We start from the raw sequence: 23,715 nt of genomic DNA, 5'->3' as shown, positions 1-23,715 counted from the left end.
AATTGAAGGTAAAAATAATTGAGCCTTGCTCTGGGAAAACAGGGCTTAATCACTGACAACAATTTCCGCACTTTATTGAATTTTTTGTACACAGGAAGTCACTAAAAAAAAACAACACAGTCTAGGCAGCAAAAGTCGTCCTTGATTTGCCAGTGCAAACTGCACAGGCTCACTGGGACTATACTAAAGGTACATGCATTAATCCCAATTTTTCCAGAGCAACGCAACATTAAAGCTTTAGATGTTCTGATATTACTCAAGAGGAGAACAAGATGTGTTTGTGAAACACAATGTCCCCCTATATGACGTTTGACCTTGAAGGATGACCTTGACCTTGACCCTTTACCACTCAAAATGTGCAGCTCCATGAGATACACATGCATTTCAAATATAAAATTGCTAGCTTCAATATTGCAGAAGTGACATTACATGAGCAATTTTGACCCATATATTTGACCTTGAAGGATGACCTTGACCTTCCACCACTCAAAATGTGCAGCTCCATGAGATACACATGCATGCCAAATATCAAGTTGCTATCTTCAATATTGCAAAAGTATTCATAAAATAAGCGATTTGGGCCACATATATTTGACCTCTGACCTTGACCTTGACCTTTCACCACTCAAAATGTGCAGCTCCATGAGATACACATGCATGCCAAATATCAAGTTGCTATCTTCAATATTGCAAAAGTACTCATAAAATGAGCGATTTTGTCCACATAATTTTGACCTCTGACCTTGAAGGATGACCTTGACCTTTCACCACTCAAAATGTGCAGCTCCATGAGATACACATGCATGCCAAATATCAAGTTGCTATCTTCAATATTGAAATACTGCAAAAGTGTACATTAAATGAGCGATTTTGACCCATATATTTGACCTTGAAGGATGACCTTGACCTTTCACCACTCAAAATGTGCAGCTCTATGAGATACATATGCATGCCAAATATCAAGTTGCTATCTTCAATATTGCAAAAGTTATTGCAAATGTTAAATTTGGCGCAAAACAACCAACCAACCAACAGACCAACAGACAGGGCAAAAACAATATGTCCCCCACTACTATAGTGGGGGACATAAAAAGCATGGTAAACAAACTCATGTAAACAAACACACTGTTAGAATACTAAATAATATGAAAGATACATTTTAATATGATACACTTTTTATAATGTTAACTTGAAGAAAATAATGTCTATTTAAAAGAGTGTGTCACAGACTATGACACCTACACAACACATGTTCAAATACAAAATAAATGCAATAGCCATAGGACTGGCTTCCATCATAAAATCATCTTTGTATACTTCAAATGACAATGTACGATATTTTTTTCCAAAATCTGTTAAATCTTTAATTCCTCACTTCATGATCACCTTCACATGAGGGTTCATTTGTGAAATTATTCAGGGATTATTATAATTAAATTATAAAATAGAACAAGAGATGTGTTTGTCAGAAACACAATGCCCCATACTGTGCAGCTTTGAAGCCATATATTTGACCTTTGATTTTGAAGGATGACCTTAACCTTTCACCACTCAAAATGTGCAGCTCCATGAGATACACATGCATGCCGAATATGAAGTTGCTATCTTCAATATTGCAAAAGTTATGACCAAGGTTAAAGTTTTGGGACAGAATGACAGACAGACAGGCCAAAAACAATATACAAAACCCGATCATTCGATCCAGGGGCATAAAAATAGACAACTTGTGATAACACTGTCAAAACTGTTTGCAGCCCAAATCCTTTATTGATGATCATGTACACATTCAAGATATATAGCTGTACAAGTTTGAGCAAGACCAGCCCAGCAGTTCATTTTGAAGTTGAGTATACACCTTGTTTTGGCTTGAAAAATGTAGGAACAAATTAAATGACAAAGGGCCATAGTTCTGCAACTTGTGACACATATAATTCCCTTCTTCGGATCAACTACATATTTAGAGGGGGTAATCACTTGACGATAAAGATGGCGACGTCCATGCGGAGACAGGCATTTTTCGCTGTTTTATACCATGGATTACTTTTCTTAATATTTTAAATGCAGCTCACTTTCCAGCCACATAAGCAAGAAAGCGATTAGCCTTTATTTCATCTTAATAATCGCTCTTTATAATGACTTTACTTGCTACAAAATTTCTTATAGGGATCACAAAATTTCAGTTTCCACACAGAAACCTCATAGTGAGTAACTTTGAGATACAAAGCGAATATTTATAGGAAATAAATCCATATCACTTTCTTATTGTTACGGCTGCAAAGACAGCGGCATTTAAAATTAAACAAAAGTATTAAAGTGTAAAAAAACAGAGAATAATACCTGTTTCTGCACAGGCGTGGCCATCTTGATCTTCACGTGATTTTAAGATCATACAGCTGTAACAGTTTCAAAATAATTCACCCAGAAGTAGGACAAGTTGAAAACACAAGCCTTGTTATTTATGGTGCAATTCCTAATGCCTACAATTTTGTGGGAGCATAAAAGTATATATCATCCATAGCAATTCCATTTTGAATTAACCCTCCTCCTCCTCGTCATCATCATCATTATCTCTATCATCACAAAAATCAGCTTCTTCATTATAACCGATCAATAATAAGAACAAAAGAATAACTAACATTGAGTGCTTTTAGAATAAAACAGCAGGGTGAAATAGTGAGTGCAGATGTTCAACAATTCAAAAAGTCATACATGTTTATTGTCAATATTGGTAACATGGAACAATTTTTTTTAATTATAAACAAGAGGGCTGTGGGCCCTAAGGCGCATAACTGAGATCCGAAAAAGTGGGAACTGAGTCATGAAGATTGTACCAAAAAAGTGACTTTTACAGTATAAACTCTTTTTTTTTAATATGACCTAGTGACCTAGGTTTTTTGAGCCCAAGTGACTAATAGTTTCAATCTTAGCAGAGATTTCATTGGGACAAATGTTCTGACCAAGTTTCAAGAAGATTGGTCAATAAATGTGGCTAATATAGTGTCAACAAGTTTTCAGAACAAGAACAGCCATCTAAGGAAAACTGCCCCCCCCCCCCCCCCCAGTGCCCATGTTTCAACAAACCAGAAGAATATTTTTACTCTACGGAAAATTCATTAGAAAAAGTGTTCTGAATAAGTTTCATTTTGATTGCAATAAAAATGTGAGTGCCAACAAGTTTTACTATAGCCATAGAAGAAAAAATCTCACGACCCTTGGCGGCCACGTTTTTCTACAAACCATAACCATTTTTGAACTCAACAGACAGGGCTTGACACTAACTAAAAACCCGTCTGAGACGGGTGATGCTCCCCAACGTTTTTTTTGTCACAATATTGCACTATATATTCAGATAAAAGACTACATCTTGAGGGGCATAACTTTGGACAAAATAATACGATAGATGGTTAAGCAACTTAAAAATTTCAAAGGGCCATAACTCTCTAAATAAATCAGCTAACCAAAACCCACCAATAACATGCGCATCTCCTCAAGGTAGTTAAGCTAGCTTCCCATAAAGCTTCATTGTATTCCAGTCAGTGGTTGGGGAGAAATAGCCCGGCAAAGAATTGCACTATAATAATGTACAGTTTATAGAAAATTTCAAAGGGCCATAACTCTGTGAAAAATCATCCGACCAAAACCGGCTGATAATATGCACATCTCCTGTTGGTAGTGAAGCTTCCCATTAAGTTTAATTGAATTGCCGTAATAAGTTGCTGAGATATAGCTCGGACAAGAATTGCACTATATGTACAATGGAAAATTTCAAAGGGCCATAACTCTGTGAAAAATCATCTGACGAGAACCGGCTGATAATATGCACATCTCCTATTGGTAGTGAAGCTTCCCAAAAAGTTTCATTGAATTTCAGTCATTCGTTGCTGAGAAATAGCCCAGACAAGAATTGCACTATATGTACAGTTAATGGAAAATTTCAAAGGGCCATAACTCTGTGAAAAATCATCCAACCAGAACTGGCTGATAATATGCACATCTCTTCTTGGTAGTGAAGCTTCCCATAAAGTTAAGTTGAATTCCGGTCATTAATTGCTGAGAAATAGCCCGGACAAAAATTGTGTACAGACGGACGGACACACGCACAGACAGACGAAGCAGCGACTATATGCTCCCCCCAAAAGTTTAGTTATGAACATATAAAGTTGTTTTATTGATGAAAACTGCATTCCGCCAGTATTTCACAATAAGCTGGCCAGGATTTTTAACTAATCCGACAGATCAACCAAATTTCTAGTTTCACTGGTCCTTCCTATTTTTTACTGACTCCGGATCAACGGACCACCGCTAGTGTCGAGCCCTGGCAGAGCTTTCATTAGAAGAATGTTCTGATCAAGTTTCATAAAGATTGGATTATAAATGTGACTTCTAGAGTGTTAACATGGTTGAACTATAGCCATATAAGGAAAAATGCCCTGCTCATAGCAGCCATATTTTTCAACAGACTCGAACCACTTTCAAACATATCCAAGATATCGTTGGAACAAAATTGTTCTGAATAAGTTTCATGAAGATTGGAAATAAATGTGGCTTCCATGTTGTTCAACTAACCAGAACCATTTTGGAACTTGCCCAAGATATCATTTGGATACTTGTTCTGACCAAGTTTTATGAAGATTGGACAATAAATGTGGCCTCTTAACAAGGTAAATGTTGAAAATGCACGACAGAGACTCACAACAGAAGAAGGACAAAAGGCGATCACACAAAAAAACTACATTTGTTGTACGCCATTACAGTGAATACACTTTTCAAAAGACAATTCTCAGCCAAAAACGATGACAAATTAACAAATATTGTACATAAAAATCACAGCAAATCAATCCACCACCAGTTGACATTGTGATTGAGGGCGACACACAAATGTGATGTGAATGAATGTGGAAACTAACACTGGTCCCATATAAAACTTGGCACATACACATTAAACTGTGATGACAGCAGCACAGTTGTCTGGGGGAACCATCAACACTAGCTTACCTCTTTCTGTATTGACATAATCATCATCTGTGACAGTCAAGTGTTATGTTAATAAAATATTTCAATAGCTCTTAACCTTTAACCCGTTCCCCAATTAGAATCAACGTGAAAATAACTTTTGCAATCAGCATTAAACCAGAACATCATGCGAGTTACTGGCAGTCTGTTCAGGTTTTATGCTATTTGCTGCTCATCAGTAATTAAGGGTTGGAAATTAAGCATTTAAAACTTGAATTTAGTAAGAAAGGTATTTAATTAAGTGATTTTTTTTAAGGGACTACAAATGTGTCAAAATACGTATCTAAGGGGTAAAGGGTTAACTTTGTTTGATAATATTGGAAAATAAATATCCTTCTAGAATGAAGTATAGCAAGATTGGAAAGAGAAACATCTAAATCTAAAAAAACAATGGCTGTTTGTGAAACATGCATGCCCCCCCATATTGGCTGTCAGTTGTAGTGCCAGCCATTGTGTGAATACGTTTTTTGTCACTGTGCCCTTGACCTTTGACCTAGTGACCTGAAAATCAAAATAGGTCATCTGCCAGTCATGATCAATGTACCTATGAAGTTTCATGATCCAAGGCCTAATTATTCTTGAGTTATCATCAGGAAACCATTTAACTGTTTTGAGTCACTGTGACCTTAACTTTTGACCTAGTGACCTTAAAATTAATAGGGATCATCTGCCAGTCATGATCAATGTTCCTATGAAGTTTCATGACCCTAAACATAAGCATTCTTGCGTTATCATCTGGAAACCATTTTACTATTTCTAGTCACTTTGACCTTTGACCAAGTGACCTGAAAATCAATAGGGGTCATCTGCCAGTCATGATCAATGTACCTATGAAGTTTCATGATCCTAGGCGTAAGCATTCTTGAGTTATCATCCGGAAACCATTTTACTATTTCGAGTCACTGTGACCTTGACCTATGACCTAGTGACCTGAAAATCAATATGGGTCATCTGCCAGTCATGATCAATGTACCTATGAAGTTTCATGATCCTAGGCCAAAGCGTTCTTGAGTTATCATCCGGAAACCATCTGGTGGACGGACCGACCGACGGACAGACCGACACGTGCAAAACAATATACCCCCTCTTCTTCGAAGGGGGGCATAAAAAGGAAGTGAAAAACAGAAGACAAATTAAAAATATATGAGGCACCTTCTGGGAAAACAGGACTTAATGCATGTTTATTAAGTGTTGTTCCTGATTGTGTCTGTGCTGTCCACACATGCTAATCAGGGACGACACTTTCTGTTTGAATTGTGTTTTTTGTTTCAAGGAATCTCTTCTTATCAAAAATCCAGTTTAAGTGGGAAGTGTCTTCCATTATTAACAAGCCCAGACTGAAAAGGTTTATCTGGGAGGGCACTTTAAACATGCATTTAGAACAGTTTTTCCAGAGAGCGGCTAATATATATGAGATAAAGCTGCAAATGTAGAGGTTCCTCTGTAAGAAAACTTACATCTACGTACTTAGCGTATGAATTGTTAACAACTGATATAGTACAAGAATTCAAAGCATAGAATAGTATCTAGCAAACTGTACAGAGTTAATATTCTTTGAATATCTGGTGATTGAGCCACAAAGTGGGAAATGGCTCTTATGCCATATGCGGCCAGCGTAGCTAAAGACTAGACTGTGCAATCGCGCAGTCTTGTCAGAAGCTAATATGTCTGGTAATGAGACCATGAAACCTTGCCTGCTGATGCGCAGGCTGGGCTGAGGCTACTCAGGTCACATATGGCATAAGACTCATTTGGGCATAACGCGGCTCAGTTATAGAAGTCTTTAAGTCAATAGTCTAACGAAGCATCCTAAATCTAAAGTAACACATACCAGGTTGGAACGATGCTGAATCAGCAGAATTTCAAAAATTAACGCTTGTGAATTTTTTTTCGTTTTAAAATTAATAACATTTTCGTCTTAAAAATAACAACATTTTTAACAATCATTATGTTCCTTTTGATAATGATAATAATTTATTGACAATGATTAAACATCAATAATAGCTGAGAAATGTTGTGACAGTTTTCAGATATCAATTAGATCTACAGACATTAGTATAGTTATCAATAAATTTAAAACCTTAATTTTATAATAAAACAATACAAATCAAGATTAAAACAAAAAATTCATTTAAAATCCACTTATGGGTGACACAAAAAGATGCTACTTAACAAGGTGATTCCTTCAAAAATGGCTGCTTTTATTAAAAAGTTATCAAATATGAAGTTTGAATTTCTTTTTTAATTGCTGCTTTCACATGCCTTTTGTTATCATATATTACACAAAGAGCCTATACAAGAGCCTTAATGTTTCCCTACCTTGAAATTTGTCCTGAGATAGTTTTCCTGCGGCTGCTGCTGCAGAAGTGGTTGCCGTAGGAACATATCCATCAGCTTCCTGAAGTAAACATTAAAAGTAAACTTTTTTTTTTAATTGACACATAAATTAGGGTTCAAAGTTCTGATTATGGGACTTTCAATTAACATTTCTTTAACAAACAATTGTTGCATGCAAGCATTTACATGCTCAAGGTACAAAACATGGTGAGGTATACAAATAAATTGTGACACAGCCTGGAGCTGGCTTATTCTGCCATTGGTCAAATAAGCAAGTGGCTAGCTATTGGCCAAGTTGGCTTAAGAAAATATATTTTGGCTACAGCTTTTTCTTCATAAATACCCTTAAAGGGATCTTTTCACGGTTTGGTGAATTGACAAAATTGAAAAAAGTTGTTTCACATTAGCAAATTTTCGGTTTAGTTATGATATTTGTGAGGAAACAGTATTGCTGAACATTTACCATGGTCTAATATAGCCATTATATGCATCTTTTGAAGATTTAAGAACCTAAAAATTATAAAGCGTTGCAACGCTCAACGATTGAAAAATTTGGAGAGTTCTGTTGTTGTCGTTTAAATTTGTGAAACTACGAAGATTGCTTAAATAAACTATAAAATACGCATCTTATGTATGCTTGGCAGGATAGCTCAGTTGGCTAATGCATTTTTACTTCAGGATTCCGGGGGTCACTGGTTCGAGCCCTGCTGCGGGCTATTTTTTTTCCTTTTTTAAATTTTATTTTTGATTTTTTACTGTAGCTTTTAAAATTTAATGTTTACATTGATCAATATAAAGCATTTAATGACAAACCTCAAAACATGCCAAAATCTGTGAAAAGGCCCCTTTAATATAGATAAATTAAAAAGAATTTTGCTAAAGAGAGGCTTATGTTGCTAAAGACAAGCCAGAGGAATCCCTGCGAATTATTAATGTGCAGGACAATGCAAATAAATCCAGAAATCCTAAGATGTAATCTATATTGCCAGTAGAACACAAGAACACAAAGTTTGGTACAAATGCTTACATCTTGAGGGTTGGCCATCTTGGGTCTCTTGGATGGCACCGCCTCTTCCTCCTCCTCCTCCTCATCCTCTATGTCTGTGTCATCCTCGTCAGTCTGTGGAGAAATGTAGGGAGCAGGTGATTAGAAATGAGCTGGGTTTTGAAAAAACTGGGCTTAATGCATGTGATTAAGTGTCATCTCAGATATGCCTGTGCAGTCTGCACAGGCTAATCAGGAACAACACTCTGCCCCTAAACTGGATTTGTTTACAAGAGACTTCCTTAAATCAAATAATACCATTAAATGCAGGAAAGTGTCATTTCTGCGCAGACTGCACAAGCGTATCTGCAGGACAAACATTTACATGCATGAAGCCTTGTTTTGCCAGAACAAGGTTCAAATACTGGGCAACAATTTATTTTAGTCAGCACAAAATTTCATCTACAACTTCTGATTTAAACAAAAAAAGGCGCCAGTCAATATAAGATTTGTTTGAAATACCTGTCCGCGATAAATCGCGGTTGCGACGAATTGTGGTGGGGAAAAGAGAGGACAATCGGGAGTCCTGTTTGTCACATGACAATTAATTAGTCTTTTCTTACCAGATTATAGTAATGGGCCCTTATTATTGTATGCCATTGACAAGTTCATTGTTATCATTAGCAGATTAGCGGGACCGAATTACCGTTAATAAGTGTTTGAAACAACGAAGCCAATTGCCAATTAGTCAACACCCTTCAAAAACATTATACACACAATGGGTAATGAAGTTGTAAACAATTAGTGCTAATCATTACTATTCTACATTAACAAATTTGATACAACTTAATTGCGTCAGCGTTTTACAGCAATGCCACGTGTCAGTTACGTACACAGTGTAATGTGCACCCCTTTGTGTCAAAACCGGATTTATCTTTACTTCGAAACAGACGAAGTATGTATGCGTGTATTACATTGGATTTTAATGTCTCATGCCTATGGTAATACAGTCTTAATTCTGTCTAAACATTTGACATAATTATTATTCGTTAGGATCTAAAATTCTTCACTCAGTCCACTGCCGAAATAGACAAAAATTAATGCCTGACAATTAATATTGGTTTCACAGTAATTTGATTTTAATTATGAATATTTGTTTATAAATAGCTTGCCATCATGAACAAGATACTTATAAACTGTTTTGGCATAAATTATACACTTGAATAGTGTTTAATATTTGTACTCTGTTTTGTTTGTGCTGTAGGTTTTTTTCACAACATAAATAACAACAAAACATTGAGATAGTGGCCTATTCTTGTAAGGACCTCACTCTGGGAATACAGGCTTTATGAGCTTAAAGTGTCATACCAATCAGAGAAAACAGTTTCCTTCTAGAATGGATTTAAGATACTATACAAGCCGAAAAATTTATCCCTGATTAGCCTATGCGGACTGCATATGCATAAAGCTCGTTTTTTCCCAAACAGCGGCTCATTTGTATCATTCATAAAACAATTCACACATGTAAGTATACTGAATCTTTATCTACCTATGTCTCATGCTCTGAACACAATTTCTACGTATTAAGCTATCTACACAGAGTAAAAAATAATATGGCTACAAGACTCACAATATTGCGCACGTCCTGTTTGTTACTGAAGGACACGCGCCGCCTGATGTCCTCCCCGTCCTCGTCACTGTCATCCAAGACATCCTCATCAACTGAGGTATTGGACGCGCCCGAAGGCTGCTTTTTGACTGGGATTTTTGAGGGTGAAGACGTCTTCGGCCCGTTCATAACTTGTGGTGAGTCCCTCAGATCTGCGTCTGGGGTTGGAGTACGACTGAGCATGGGCCGTGTTATCCCACCTGGAAACAATGACATGAAAACGTCATTTACAGTTAAATCAAAAACATTCCTTGGCATGAAATTTTGTGTGTGCTATTTTTTTATGACTTTTTTCTGGACACATACATTTGTGGATTTCTGGGGTCACAAAAAGAGGAATTTGCGACGATCATTTTCCAATGTCTTTGTGTTAAACGAATGGGTAGCTCAAACCACAAAATCAACAAAAATAAATGTCCCACAAATAATAATGATATAAAGTATTTAATGTATTTCCAACTTGATACGCTTTGTTTAAAACCCAATGCTGGCATTACAATGAGGGAAGTGTTTTTTTACTTCCTTTAATCCTCCAGAAAAATGACAAAATTAGGTTATAAGCAATTAAAAAAGAATGGCATAAACATTCACTAAAACCTTAACTATGTGTTTTGACGTTAACATTTGGAAATGGCATTAAAAGTGAATGATAACCACAAAAAGAATACATAAAACCAGTCGTGTTCTGAGAAAACCGGGCTTAATGCATGTGTGTAAAGTGTCATCCAAGATTAGCCTGTGCAGTCTGCACAGCTAATCAGGGACGACACTTTCCGCCTAAACTTGATTTTCGGTAAGGAGGGACTTCCTTGAAACTAAAAATTCCATAAACACGGAATGTGTCATCCCTGATTAGCCTGTGAGGACTCCACAGGCTAATCTGGGACAACACTTTACGCACATGCATTAAGCTCAGTTTTGTCAGAACACGGCTTATTTAAAACTAAGTTTTAGGTCACAACCATTATACAAAAAAAAAAAAAAAAATTAAAAGAAAATATTATTCTGTTATACACAGTTAAAAAAATACAAGATTCAATAACAGCTGAAGCATCAAGCTGAACAGAAGGAAAAACATCAAAGCAATAAGAAGATCAAACTTGATATTAATTATATGCAATCAACATCAAATGATAACATTAGTACAATTGCATTATGATTTTTTTTTAAACATTAACTCTGTAAAGGAAAAAAAAACTTAATACAGTAATACTCAATTACAAAATAAATTATTTGTTTCGTGAATTATTTTAATATTGATATTAAATAATATTTTATGATAAAATATATAACATCATTGTTAAAAGTGAGTGTGTTTCTTTTACAAGCCTTTTATTATTTTTCCTACTTTGGCATGATCCAATCTGTCATGGTATGCAATGGCTCAAAATTATAAACCGGCAATACATTTAACTTATGGAGAGTGAAACAATTATAAATCTACCATAATACACGCTAAATACCGAAACCCCTATCACAAAATTAAACAACCAATGTGCCACCAGAAATACCATTGCTACCATAAAGAAAAATATTACTCTACCACTTATTCTGAAACTCAGAAGCCACTTCCGCCTTTAAACTGTATCAAAATAAAATGTTAGAGCATGAATGGCTATAAAATGTGTTTTGTTCTGTGAAAATTAGGCAAAATGCATGTGCATAAAGTGTTGTCCCAGATAAGCCTGTGCAGTCCACAGAGGCTAATCAGGGACGACACTTTCTGCTTTATTGATATTTTTTCATGTAAAGGAAGTCCCATTTTACCAAAAATCTAGTAAAAGCGGAAAGTGGCGTCTCTGATTAGCCTGTGCAGACTGCACAGGCTAATCTGCGACGACACTTTACGCACATGCATTATGCCCAGTTTTATCAGAACAAGACACAAATTTACTGTGCTATAAGGAGGAAATTTAAGATATATGTGGTACACATGCCACCTTTTGCACTGCCGAAATAAGTTACTAGTACTTATTTTTACCTTTTTTTTTATGTTTTAGGGTCAAGTTAAAATTAATAGAATTAAAAATGACTGTTAACTGTTATAAACAGTTCAAGTTCCCTGCTCATAATTTATTCACACTTGTGCTTAGAGAAAATGTATTGCCCTGTAAAATTTCATGACTAACTCAAAAGATGAAATATGAAGTTTGTGTATGAGCCGCGTCACACCAAAATGGGTCTTGTGCCATATACGGCTAGTGTAGCTCAATAGATCAGCCTGTGCAGTCAGGCAGTCTAGTCAGGAGCTACCCTATTGGGTTTAAAGTCACTAAAGGTTTTGAGGTCTAATTTGCGGTCAGTGTAGCTCCTCACCAACTGCGTGATTTCACAGCCTGATCAGTGCAGCTTAGTTAATGCTGGCTGCCAAGGGCTTAAGACCATTTGCACATAACATGGGTCATATATACAAATATTCTGTTTACAAATTCTCTTTCCAAATGCAAGATTGCCCACTAGAGGCAATGTGCACCACACAGTTGCATAAGGGCATAAAGATATGCTACAGAACACCTAGAGTGCTGACCAGACACCCTTAATTGAGTGACTATTTAAGTTCAAGGTCACCTGCGCTGACAAGCACTTTGCGAAATGGGGAAGATTTCCTTCGACTGGAGTCCGCTACTACAAGCAACACAAGCAACATTGGAATGGCTGCACAGAAGTTTTAAATATAATGTGCCATGTCAAAATATTAAAGCAAAACCAACATCATAAACAGCATTTATAGAAACAGAAGTTTAATATATGAGTATACCATTTCAATTTTAATTTACCAAAAATAGAATAAAAAAACAACAACATTTATCTGTTGAAAACTTTTGAAAATAACCTCAAATGTATATAAAATATTTAACAAAAATATATTAAAACGTACACACACACATGTTTATTTGGAAAGAAAACTCTAAATGAAAACATTCAATAGAGATATGTTTTACTTTGTTTACATGAGGAAGGACATACTGCTGAACTTCAATAACAAATAATTAGCTTCACAAAAGCAGAATATCAGGTAAAAAAGTATTGTATTATAGTAATTGACTGATAACTGTGAAGCAATGATGTTTGCATAGCTGACTTTCTCTGTTAACCCATTACCGCTTAGATATGTATTTTCACGCGTTTGTGGTTTCTTTGAAAGTTAAATTTAATTAAAGACCTTTCTTACTAGATTAAAATTTTAAAGGCTTTGTCCCCAAACCTTAGATACTGATGAGCAGCAAACAGAATAAAACCTGAACAGACTGGGAGTTACTCGCAGGCTGTTCTTAATTGTTGCAAAAGGCATTTCACTTTGCTTCTTATGGGGGAAAGAGTTAAACAGGAACATTTTATACACAAATGCAATTGCCTACAATATAAGCAACTGGTATCATCTAACACTTGATCTCACATACTTGACAACACAAGCAAATTTACAACAATTATTGCATTGGAATATTCTTTGCTATTTAGGGTGGGCTTGAACAATTTTAATTGAACATGTATGTCTTTCTGTTAATTGAACATGTATGTCTTTCTGTTAATTGAACATGTATGTCTTTCTGTATTGAACATGTATGTCTTTCTGTTAATTGAACATGTATGTATTTCTGTTAATTGAACATGTATGTCTTTCTGTTAATTGAACATGTATGTCTTTCTGTTAATTGAACATGTATGTATTTCTGTTAATTGAACATGTATGTCTTTCTGTATTGAACATGTATGTCTTTCTGTTAATTGAACATGTATGTCTTTCTGTTAATTGAACATGTATGTCTTTCTGTTAATTGAACATGTATGTCTTTCTGTTAATTGAACATGTATGTCTTTCTGTTAATTGAACATGTATGTCTTTCTGTTAATTGAACATGTATGTCTTTCTGTTAATTGAACATGTATGTCTTTCTGTATTGAACATGTATGTCTTTCTGTTAATTGAACATGTATGTCTTTCTGTTAAATTTTTGTTCTATTTTACATACAGTATGTTAGAAAAGTGATGGTATATTTCTTGTTAGTTTTAAGTTACATGTACAACCTTCAAAGTTATAACATTCACACTAAAATTCATTGTCTCCGTTTTGAAAAATTAGGCTTCCTAGTATCCAAATGCTACATGGTGCACTTAAAAAAAATCTTAAACTCTTTTGAAACAAATTACAATACTTGTTCCTTTCTTCCATAAAACTTGCTGGGTCAATTTGCCTCTTCTATGTAAGTCAAAGAAAGAGAAAAAAAGGGTAAGGCCTTACAGTAAAAGTTATATAAGCATTAATAAACAGTATACATTATTTAAATTGGCAGGCATGCAAGCACATGCTTGCACCTAAATTTTATACACCAATATCAAGCAACTTAGATCACTATCAGCTTTTCATAATTATTATCATTTTCTTATTGAAATTATTCTGAAGCACAAAGACTATTTTTGAGTCTGTATGTATACATTTCATGAGAAAGAGTAGACTAAAAGAGTAGTTCCTAGAGGTCTGAAATTGGCGATCCAGAGTATACATATTTGCATTTCAGCTCAGACATATTAAGAAAGCACATCAGAGTAGAATGGACCTCTGATAATCTTTATGAATAGATGCAATATTTAAATATTTCTTAAACATTTTCTGCTATTATATAGCACACAGCATTATGATTCATATTGCAAGGACCAGAGTTCTGCTTATTTTTAAGTAAATAATAATTTTTGACAGAACTATTGTAACCTACCTTGAACACCTGAAATATACAGGGTTTCCTTTCATGATATTGAATACTAACAAAAATAGGATTTTGTCCTTAAAACAGAGTAAAACTTTTGTATACAAATATCCAAGCTTGACAACATAACGTGTATATACAAATGTTAGAGCTCAACAACATAACTATTACATACATACATATAAGCTCAACACTAAAGCTTTCCCATATTCCCAATTCTTTATTTTACTGTACCTGTGTTCTTTAATATGCCTGCATACAAATCATATTGACTCACATACAACAGATGTTTGTAAAGCATGTTATCCCCTAACTTGCAGCAAAGTCATACCTGTGACATTGACCATTGATTTCTTGATTTAAAAATTGTTATGGGTCATCTTTTGTGAAGACTTACCAGAATACTTATTATATGACGCTTCACATTCAATAGATATTGTGTGGAAGAAATTTTCACATAACAAGCCTATATGCAGAGCTCCAGATAAGGATTTGTGAAATTAGTAACGGTACTGCCACTGACAGAAAGAAAAGGAGTAGCGCTTAAAATCAATTAGTACCTGTACTGCCCTATCTAAAAATACAGGTAGTTCTGTACTACCCGTGTTCTTGGATATCAAAGGGTGTATAAAAAAAACTGACTTTACAGAAACATTTGCAGCAATTATAATAAATATATTTAGCTTCTTAAACAGTTACTTAATTAGGGTTTCCATTCTAAATTATGATGCAAATACAACTACACATTACAACTCATGACTTAATACTATTTCTACATTTTTCTTGACAATAAAACACAAGCCAACTAGTAAGCTATAAGTAAATGAACACTAATGTCACTGTCTCATCTCAAAAGAATCATTGCTTTAGCAGTTAACTGTCAAAGTTGGCATAGCAAATTTCACAATTTAACCGTAAAACGTCTCTATTTTCTCGGTGACAAGCCAATCATATTTGGTTTTGCAATCTTCAATTTTTTTTGTTTGGATCCGCCACCGATGCAATCGAATCGTTTAATATCAGGGCGACAATGTCTTTTTCTGGGTTTACAGATTGAATGTCAGGATGGTTAGATGACCATATGTAGCCATTATATGTATATATTATACGGGTTTACGAGCTATCGGAAATCATGCGACAGAATAGACAATAATACCGGAACCCAGTCCGCAACTTTTCGGTTAATTGAATTAATGAAAAGCTCCGTTAGGTAATAGACCAACAAATCACGCCGCGCTGACGCAGACCTATCGGTAAGGCCAGATTTTTTTCGTAAATGCGTAAAAGGGATATTAAAGTCGTAATTGTACGTCCAGTTTATAAAAATAAATGCGTAAACCTTCATGAAAAAGCCGTATTTACGGCTGTACGGCCCTTATCTGGAGCTCTGTATATGGCTTCAATTTTTTACCTCTGATTTACAGAACAATCAACGCATATGTGCAAAGCAGTATACCTCTTTTTTTCATGGGGGTTATAACACAAATAAAAAGCTAACTAAAGAGGACAAGGTAAAGACTGAATAGAAAAACTACAAAGTGACACATCATGAAACGGTGAGATGAAACAAACATTTGAGTCTCTTGCCTGACAGAAATTAGGAGGTCAGAAAATAAGACAGTCTTATAGACTTGGTGAACTACACAAAATTTTCAAAATAACCATGAAAAAGTTCCTGCAAACATTCCCAAATTTTTTATTTGAGTTCCAAGATTGAGATCTATGACATTTTTTTATCGCATTTCTGCATTTTTACTGCCTCCTTAATCAATTAATATACTTCCTTACATAAAATAAATGTCAATAGTCATTCTGATAATTAAATATATTAAGCTAAATCAAAAACTATAGCAATATGCCGAGCTTAACTACCAATTGATTACGTCAATTAAACATTAATATCATAAAATAAAATAACTGACATATGTCCATTTCTTTATATTTCATCTTAGACAGTCACTTATATGTATTTGAAAAAAATGTTTTGGTTGTAAATATCTCTTGAACCCAACAGACAATTATTTTGTGTATAATTTGCGAAATCATTGCGTAACTAGATACATTTACGGTGTTATACCAACAACGATGCATGTATTGCACTGTAATAGGCAATTGGTCACTTGACTTAAATAAAAGACTGACAGACTGTAAACAAGAATTTCTCTCCTGATAATGTGTCTGGAGGTTAATTATTTCTATATGAGCCACCTTCTGTGAGAGCTGGGCTCAAGCAATGGGAGTAAACTGTCATCCCAGATTGGCTTGTGCAATCCACACAGGCTTATCAGGGGAAACACTTTCCAGTTTAAAATGTTCAGACAGAAAGTGTTGTCCCTTATAAGCCTTTGTGGACTGCACAGGCTAATCTGGGACAACACTTTATGCACATGCATTAAGCCCAGTTTTGCCAGAAGGAGGCTTGTATCTATCAGACACTGACCTGGTTTCCTCGTGTTTTCATACTCCACCTCCCTCTCCACGTCATCATCATCACTGAGGTTCACACGGCCTGCTAGACTGACCTTCACCTTGCCCTGAAAATAACACATGACACAGGCTTGAAATTCATATGCATGATATTTTTCATAAGCACAAGGCTTTTCCTGGCTAAAAAATAGCCTAAGCAGTGTTTTAAGTGTCATCCCAAATTAGAATATGCTGTCCACACATGCTGATCAGGGACGAAACTTTCTGCCTGAATTTTTGCTATTAACAGACTTCCTTTAAACCAAAAATACAAAACAAGTAGAAAGTGTCGACCCTGATTAGCCTTTGTGAAATGCATGCAATAAGCCTGGTTTTCCCAGATGGCTAAAATGTTCTTTAACCATCTTTCAAATGTGTCACTAATGGCTCCTTTGAAAGTAATTTCTCTAAATATAACCACAGGTGCATATGGTGAATCCTAATTAAATAAGACTTTCTTTCAAATCATGTTGTTTCCCCACAAAAGCCAGCCTTTTTTTTAAATAAAATGTCAAGCTAAAAAATATTCCTACTGTTGCACATGTAACAGGATTCCATTTGTTACAATTTTGTTGTGAAGGCTAATGTTGGGTAAAAAAATGAACCCATAACTTTTTTTCTTTTTTTCTTTCTACAAATAATAAAATGGGTTGTCCAAAGAACTTTTTGATAGTATTTGGTGCAAATCAAGTCATATTACTCACACAAAAAACACTTTTCATTGCAAATTAGTTATCTTCCTCAAGTTCCAAAGATATCAAAATTGTTCAACATTTTGCCTAACTACTTTCTTAACCTTCAACAAGCCAAGAGATATCAACTGATCATAGTAAAACTATAAATAAGCAACTTGATGCAATAAAAGTGAAATGCCATAAGGGGCCAGTGCAGCTCCAGACCAGCCTGCACATTCAAGGGGTCTGGTAAGGAGCTACACTGCCCACTTTAAAGTCTCGCAAGGTTTCGTGGTCTCAATAGTGGACAGGCAGCTCCTCCCCAGACTGAGCAGATGGGCCGTCTTGTCTGAAGCTACGCTGGCCCATTTTCGAAAGATGCAGCTTGACTACACACACACTGATTTTTTTTTTTTTTTTTTTTTGGCATACCTATCTGTACATGTACATGCAAGATTACTGGCAACATGTACTTGTAAACACAAATTTGCTTTTCTTTTAACACTCACCTTCTTTTGAAAGTTAAATCTTGGTATTTGAGACTTCTTTGACATTGTCACCTAATTACATCCAATGAAATGTTGATTATTGAAACAAAACTCCAAATAGTTCATAAAATAGCATTTACATCCCACTACTTAAATCATGCATTGCTTAACAAAACAATTTCTGCAGAAATAATCTTCTTTAAATTGTGAATTCAAACCATCAATTTCACGATATTTTATTTTAAATGCCGTTATATCTCCATCTCTCACAATAGACATTTACATCCACATAATTATGTAGGCATTATCATAAACATGTTGACCTCTCAAAGTTTTGAAACCATATCTTCTTCAATGCAACATGTACAGTTTGTTCTTTGAAAGTTTATAGACTGTTTCATGCATAAAGAATGACATTTATCTCCTTCCACAGCAGGACTGTGTTTGTAAAATAAAGATGTTCTTAAAGCCAAAAAGATGGACGATAAAAGTAGCTTCCCAGTTCAAACTTAAAATCTTGATCCACTTCTGTCAATTAAGTAAACACTGAAATTTGAATAAAGTAATAAATTCCAAACTATAACATGAATAATTCCAACTTTAACAGTGGCTGACCATCGAATATTTACAGTGTTATACTAACACTCTTGTCAAAAATCAATTTTATAAAAAGATTTTTATTTTCAACACCATTAAGTATACATGTGTATATTGAACCTTGTTTGAATTAATTCAATCCCTGAATGGCACTCAGGCTAACCATCGATCTTCAAGTATAGCACTGGTATGTCACAATATAAATGCTAATAGAATGTATCTAGTCAAAAGGCCAATAAAGGCAAACTAAATTTAAGTAAAATTTGCATAATGACCATCAATTAACTCACATTATAGACAAGATACAGATGGTTATCTCAATTGAAACAGAAATACCAGGGAAGTATAGTTGATAAACTCTTATTGTAAGTACAAATCAATGAAGTGTCATTAACCTATTAAATGCTATTAGAACTTAAATAATAATTAAGAACCAAAACTATTTCACTGCAAGATAGGACCACTAAAGACTGCTAAAGTGAGATCTAGGTTTAGTCCTGTCCGCCTGTAATAATTCCTAGATAATCCACTAATCAGTTAATCTGTGTACCACATTTTACATACACTTGATCTATGATGATGAAAACATAAACCCTTTGCACACAATTCAAGCAGTTTGACAATGTTAACTATTTTTATGTTGACACTTATTATAATATTAGTTCTTGGCATCATTTTAAAGATATTTACATAAAAAAATCTTCAAATAATTCATTAGTTTTTTTTTTCTTCATGTTTTCACAGAGAAAAGTTCAAACAGACTTATAAACAAGGTGTGTTCTTTTAAATATTCACACTTGCGTAAGAAAGTTTTTCAGTCTCAAGAATATTTCTATTTTTTAGATTTATTTGCATTTATTTTCTGCAGAAAATATACCTTTAAACAACATTTACATGCACTACTTTGTATCAGCACTAATATTATATCTTTAACTTTAATCAATAAATCTTTTTCCAAACCAAACCAAACCAGAAAAAAATTAATGAGACTAACACAAAGGAGTTATGTAAAATAAGTTGGAAGAATCATCTATACCTCAAATTAATCTTGGAAAACAGGGCTTCATGCATGTGCATAAAGTGTTGTCCCAGATAAGCCGGTGCACTCATTTGTATAGAATTTTCTTTTAAAGAAATACTCTTCTAACCAAATTCAGTCAAGGTGAAAAACGTGGTCTGATTTGCCTGAGCATACACTTTACACACATAGTTTAAGCCCTGCTATCCCAGAGTGCAGCTCAGATATATATGTGATGGTTTCTGTAAAATTAGGGTTTAATGCATGTGTGTAAAGTGTCATCCCAGATTAGCCTGTGCAGTCTGCACAGGCTAATCATGGATGACACTTTCCGCCTCAACTGGTTTTTTGTCAAGAAGAGACTATCTTTAAACGCAAAATTCAATAAAAGCAGAAAGTGTCATCATTGACTAGCCTGTGCAGACTGCACAGGCTAACGCTATCTGGGACGACACTTTAAGCAAATGTATTTAACCCTTTTTTCACCCAACATGGCTCATATGGTCAAGTCAACAGGCTTCTTTAAAATTATCATAAGCTCACATCGTAAAATACGAATACAAATATTGACTTGCATGTGACTTCTTTGTTTAAACACAATTTGATTTATGAATTTCCTGCAAGAAGGGTTAAGACATAAAAGGATTTAAACAACCATTGCTGCTGGAACAAATAAAATGTTAATTGGAAGGACACCACACAAAGCTCAACGGCAAACGAGATTACAAGTGTGTTTAAACTAACTTCAAAGACTAAATTAAAATACCATGTTTTGTTGATTTTAAAGGTTATAGTGAAGTTGTGAGCAAGGATTCAGTTTAAATATTATTTTAGGTGAACTCAAAATCTTATGTTGTGTTTGATAGATATGTTATAGTGTTTAAATGTTAAGATGGCAAAAACAAGATTGACACTATAAAATCCTTGCATTGTAATATTTACTTTGATAAATTACCTTAAGTTTGTTTTTCTTAAACTCACATCATAAACCAGAAAAAAATATTTAAAATATACATATAATTTCCAAATTAAAAACAAAACAAAACACAAAAGGGCCATGATTGCCTTGAAATGCTTTTCCACTATCAGTATATTATTCTTTACTTGTCATACACTTGACCTGGTGACCTAGTTTTTGACCCCACTTAACCAGATTCATCCATGGCCTATAGACATTGTACAGATAAATATTCTAAACAAGTTTCATTGAGATTGAGTCATAAATGTGGCTTTTAAAGGGTTTAAAAGATTTTTATAAGATTTGACCTAGTGACCTAGCTTTTGGATGCATGTGACCCAGATTCAAACTAGGCATAGATATTGTCAAGATAAACATTTTAATAGGTTTGATCAGAATATAGTCATAAATGTTGCCACTATAGTGGACTCAAGGAGTTGAATTATATATTTGACTTGATTGAGATATAAATGTCGCCTCTAGTATTTCAACAAGATTGTTCATAGATTTGACCCGATGGCCAAGTTTTTGGAAAAACATGACTTGGTCTAGATAATGTAGAGATAAACAATGTGACCAAGTTTCAAAAAGATTGGATGAAAAATGTTGCCTCTAGAGTGGTTACAAGCAAAACCCAACGACTCAGTATGAATGAAACACAATTCATGATGACATGATGACAGACAACGGACATAGGGTTATCACAATGGCACAATGAGCACTTTGTGCTCAGGTGAGCTTAAAAATCAATATAAAATACAAGACAGATTTGGAAGTGGTATGAACGTTAGACTGTGAAGGGCAGTAATCTCAGTCTGACATGTTCTACAACACAAAGTGAGGCATCAACCACTGGTGTGCACGCCACTCATGTATTATTGGGAAAGGGGACACAGTGCACTAACCTCATCACTGGCAGTAACCTCATCAACATTTCTGCCCGTACTTTGGCGAGAGGCCTTCATGCAGACAAACATGCAGACAAAAATACTCTTCGATGTACAAAACAGGGGAGTTACTCAACACAGACAGACAGAAACACAATAAACTTCAGCCATAACCTTGAATTGTGACCTTTACATTGAACAAATAAGCATTGGAACTGTGCCAAAATACATCTGGTCTTAAGGAACAATATGTAAAAATAATCCCAATGATTAAAAAAGTTACAGAGTAAGAAAACATTTCTGGAAGAAAGACACCAACCAACCACTTAAGGAAGGACATTAATTTATGTCTACAATATGTTATCCTTGAAGGGGCATATAACACAAAATAATAAAAGACAAAATTACAAGTGCACTGAAAAAGCAAACCAGTCTTCACAATATTGTTATAATCCAGTTCCCTCAATACTTATGCAATTAAAGTAACAGGTTTAATTTTCATCTGCCTGGAAAGGCAGTCAGCCTGTGGAGACTGGTGCAAACTTTTTATGCTTTCCCTTAAATATTCTCAAGAGGACCAAATAGCGGCTATAATTCAAAGTCAGGCAAATGGCACATCTAAGACAAAAGTATACAACATTTTTACAAGTAAATGGCCCTCTTACCCTTTTCTCTTTTTTGATAGATTTCTTTATGAGAGAAAAAAAGTGAATTACAATAACTTTTTCAACTGAAGCTTTATTTAATGACATTAATTCTAATTTAATTACCATTATCAATTTGTTATATGGCGTGATATGATATATTAGGTAACAAGATCTGTCAGAGGACAGCGCGCTTGACTATTCGAGTGCTTGACATTATAACATAAGCAATCATGGGGAAATTGTTCATATTCAATAATTTATTAGACGATCTTTCAAAAATAAAAAAAAGGACAACACATTTTTTTATTTTTTTTTGGGGGGGGGGGGGGGGGTTGAGAGGGGGTATAATGTGGGGTATGGTAATTTATTAGATGATGATTCAAAAAAATAAAAAAAAATTGGGGGGGGGAAGGGGGGTGAGAGGGGGTTATAATGTGGGGTGGGGTAATTTATTAGATGTTAAAAAAAACAATGGGGGGGGGGAGGTTGGGGGGCGGGGAAGGGATTCTGGGTTGGGGCGTGGGGTATTGTTTTGGTGGAATCCATTGTGGTATTCAGGTAAGTGTTGTTTTGTCAAAGTATTAATAAAATGTGGTCATAAATAAAGAAGTTATGGCAATTTAAGCAAAATGTTCAGTTATCTAAGTGTAAAAGGGGCCATAATTATGTCAAAATGCTTGATACAGTGGTCTGCTCTTGTTTATAGGTTGGGGTCATGTTGGTTAACAAGTATGCAAAATATAAAAGCAATATGTCAAGGGACAAAGAAAATATTTGGGGTAGTACGAAAACTTTAACATTTGCACGATAACGCTAACGCAGACGCTAATGCAGACGCCGGAGTGAGTAGGATAGCTCCACTATATATATTTTATATATAATAGTTGAGCTAAAAACCCATGCCTTACTATGTTCAAGGGGGATTATCATAGATTTTAAGATTTTAAAGTCAATGCTCAAAATCAACAAAAAATTTGTAAAGTATTTCGTAAAATAAAGTTAACACCTAATCAGTAATCCTTATAGCAATAGCCACAATTTCAACGCTAGATGTGGTATGATTACATAGATTTTCGTAGATACAATTTTATTTATTTGTGACACAATTAATTCCATTTTAATTTCCTGCAACGCTATCTATTCATAGGACACACGAACACCATGTTAGTGTTCATGTGTCCTATGAATAGATAGCGTTGCAGGAAATTAAAATGGAAAAAAAACGAGCATTTTGTATGTACAAACATCTATTTACCATATGACAACTGGCTT

At 34.8% G+C, this 23,715-nt stretch overlaps 1 protein-coding gene across 1 annotated transcript in view; it reads right to left on the bottom strand.

Annotated features, from left to right (window-relative positions):
* The window catches only part of LOC127863356 (ankyrin repeat domain-containing protein 26-like), a 120,771-nt gene that overhangs the window by 76,009 nt on the left and 21,047 nt on the right, over nucleotides 1-23,715 (bottom strand). The window contains exons 8-12 of the mRNA XM_052402868.1: nucleotides 17,149-17,242; nucleotides 9,966-10,204; nucleotides 8,378-8,470; nucleotides 7,333-7,411; nucleotides 4,996-5,022 (exon numbers count right to left, since the gene is read on the bottom strand). Of these exons, the coding sequence (XP_052258828.1) occupies nucleotides 4,996-5,022; nucleotides 7,333-7,411; nucleotides 8,378-8,470; nucleotides 9,966-10,204; nucleotides 17,149-17,242 (532 nt within the window). The remainder of the gene's footprint in view (nucleotides 1-4,995; nucleotides 5,023-7,332; nucleotides 7,412-8,377; nucleotides 8,471-9,965; nucleotides 10,205-17,148; nucleotides 17,243-23,715) is intronic.

The sequence above is a fragment of the Dreissena polymorpha genome, chromosome 1 (genome assembly GCF_020536995.1).
Source record: "Dreissena polymorpha isolate Duluth1 chromosome 1, UMN_Dpol_1.0, whole genome shotgun sequence".
Classification (NCBI taxonomy): domain Eukaryota; kingdom Metazoa; phylum Mollusca; class Bivalvia; order Myida; family Dreissenidae; genus Dreissena; species Dreissena polymorpha.
The sequence above is the reverse complement of the archived record's forward strand: the minus strand, read 5'-3'. Positions and strand labels throughout refer to the sequence as shown.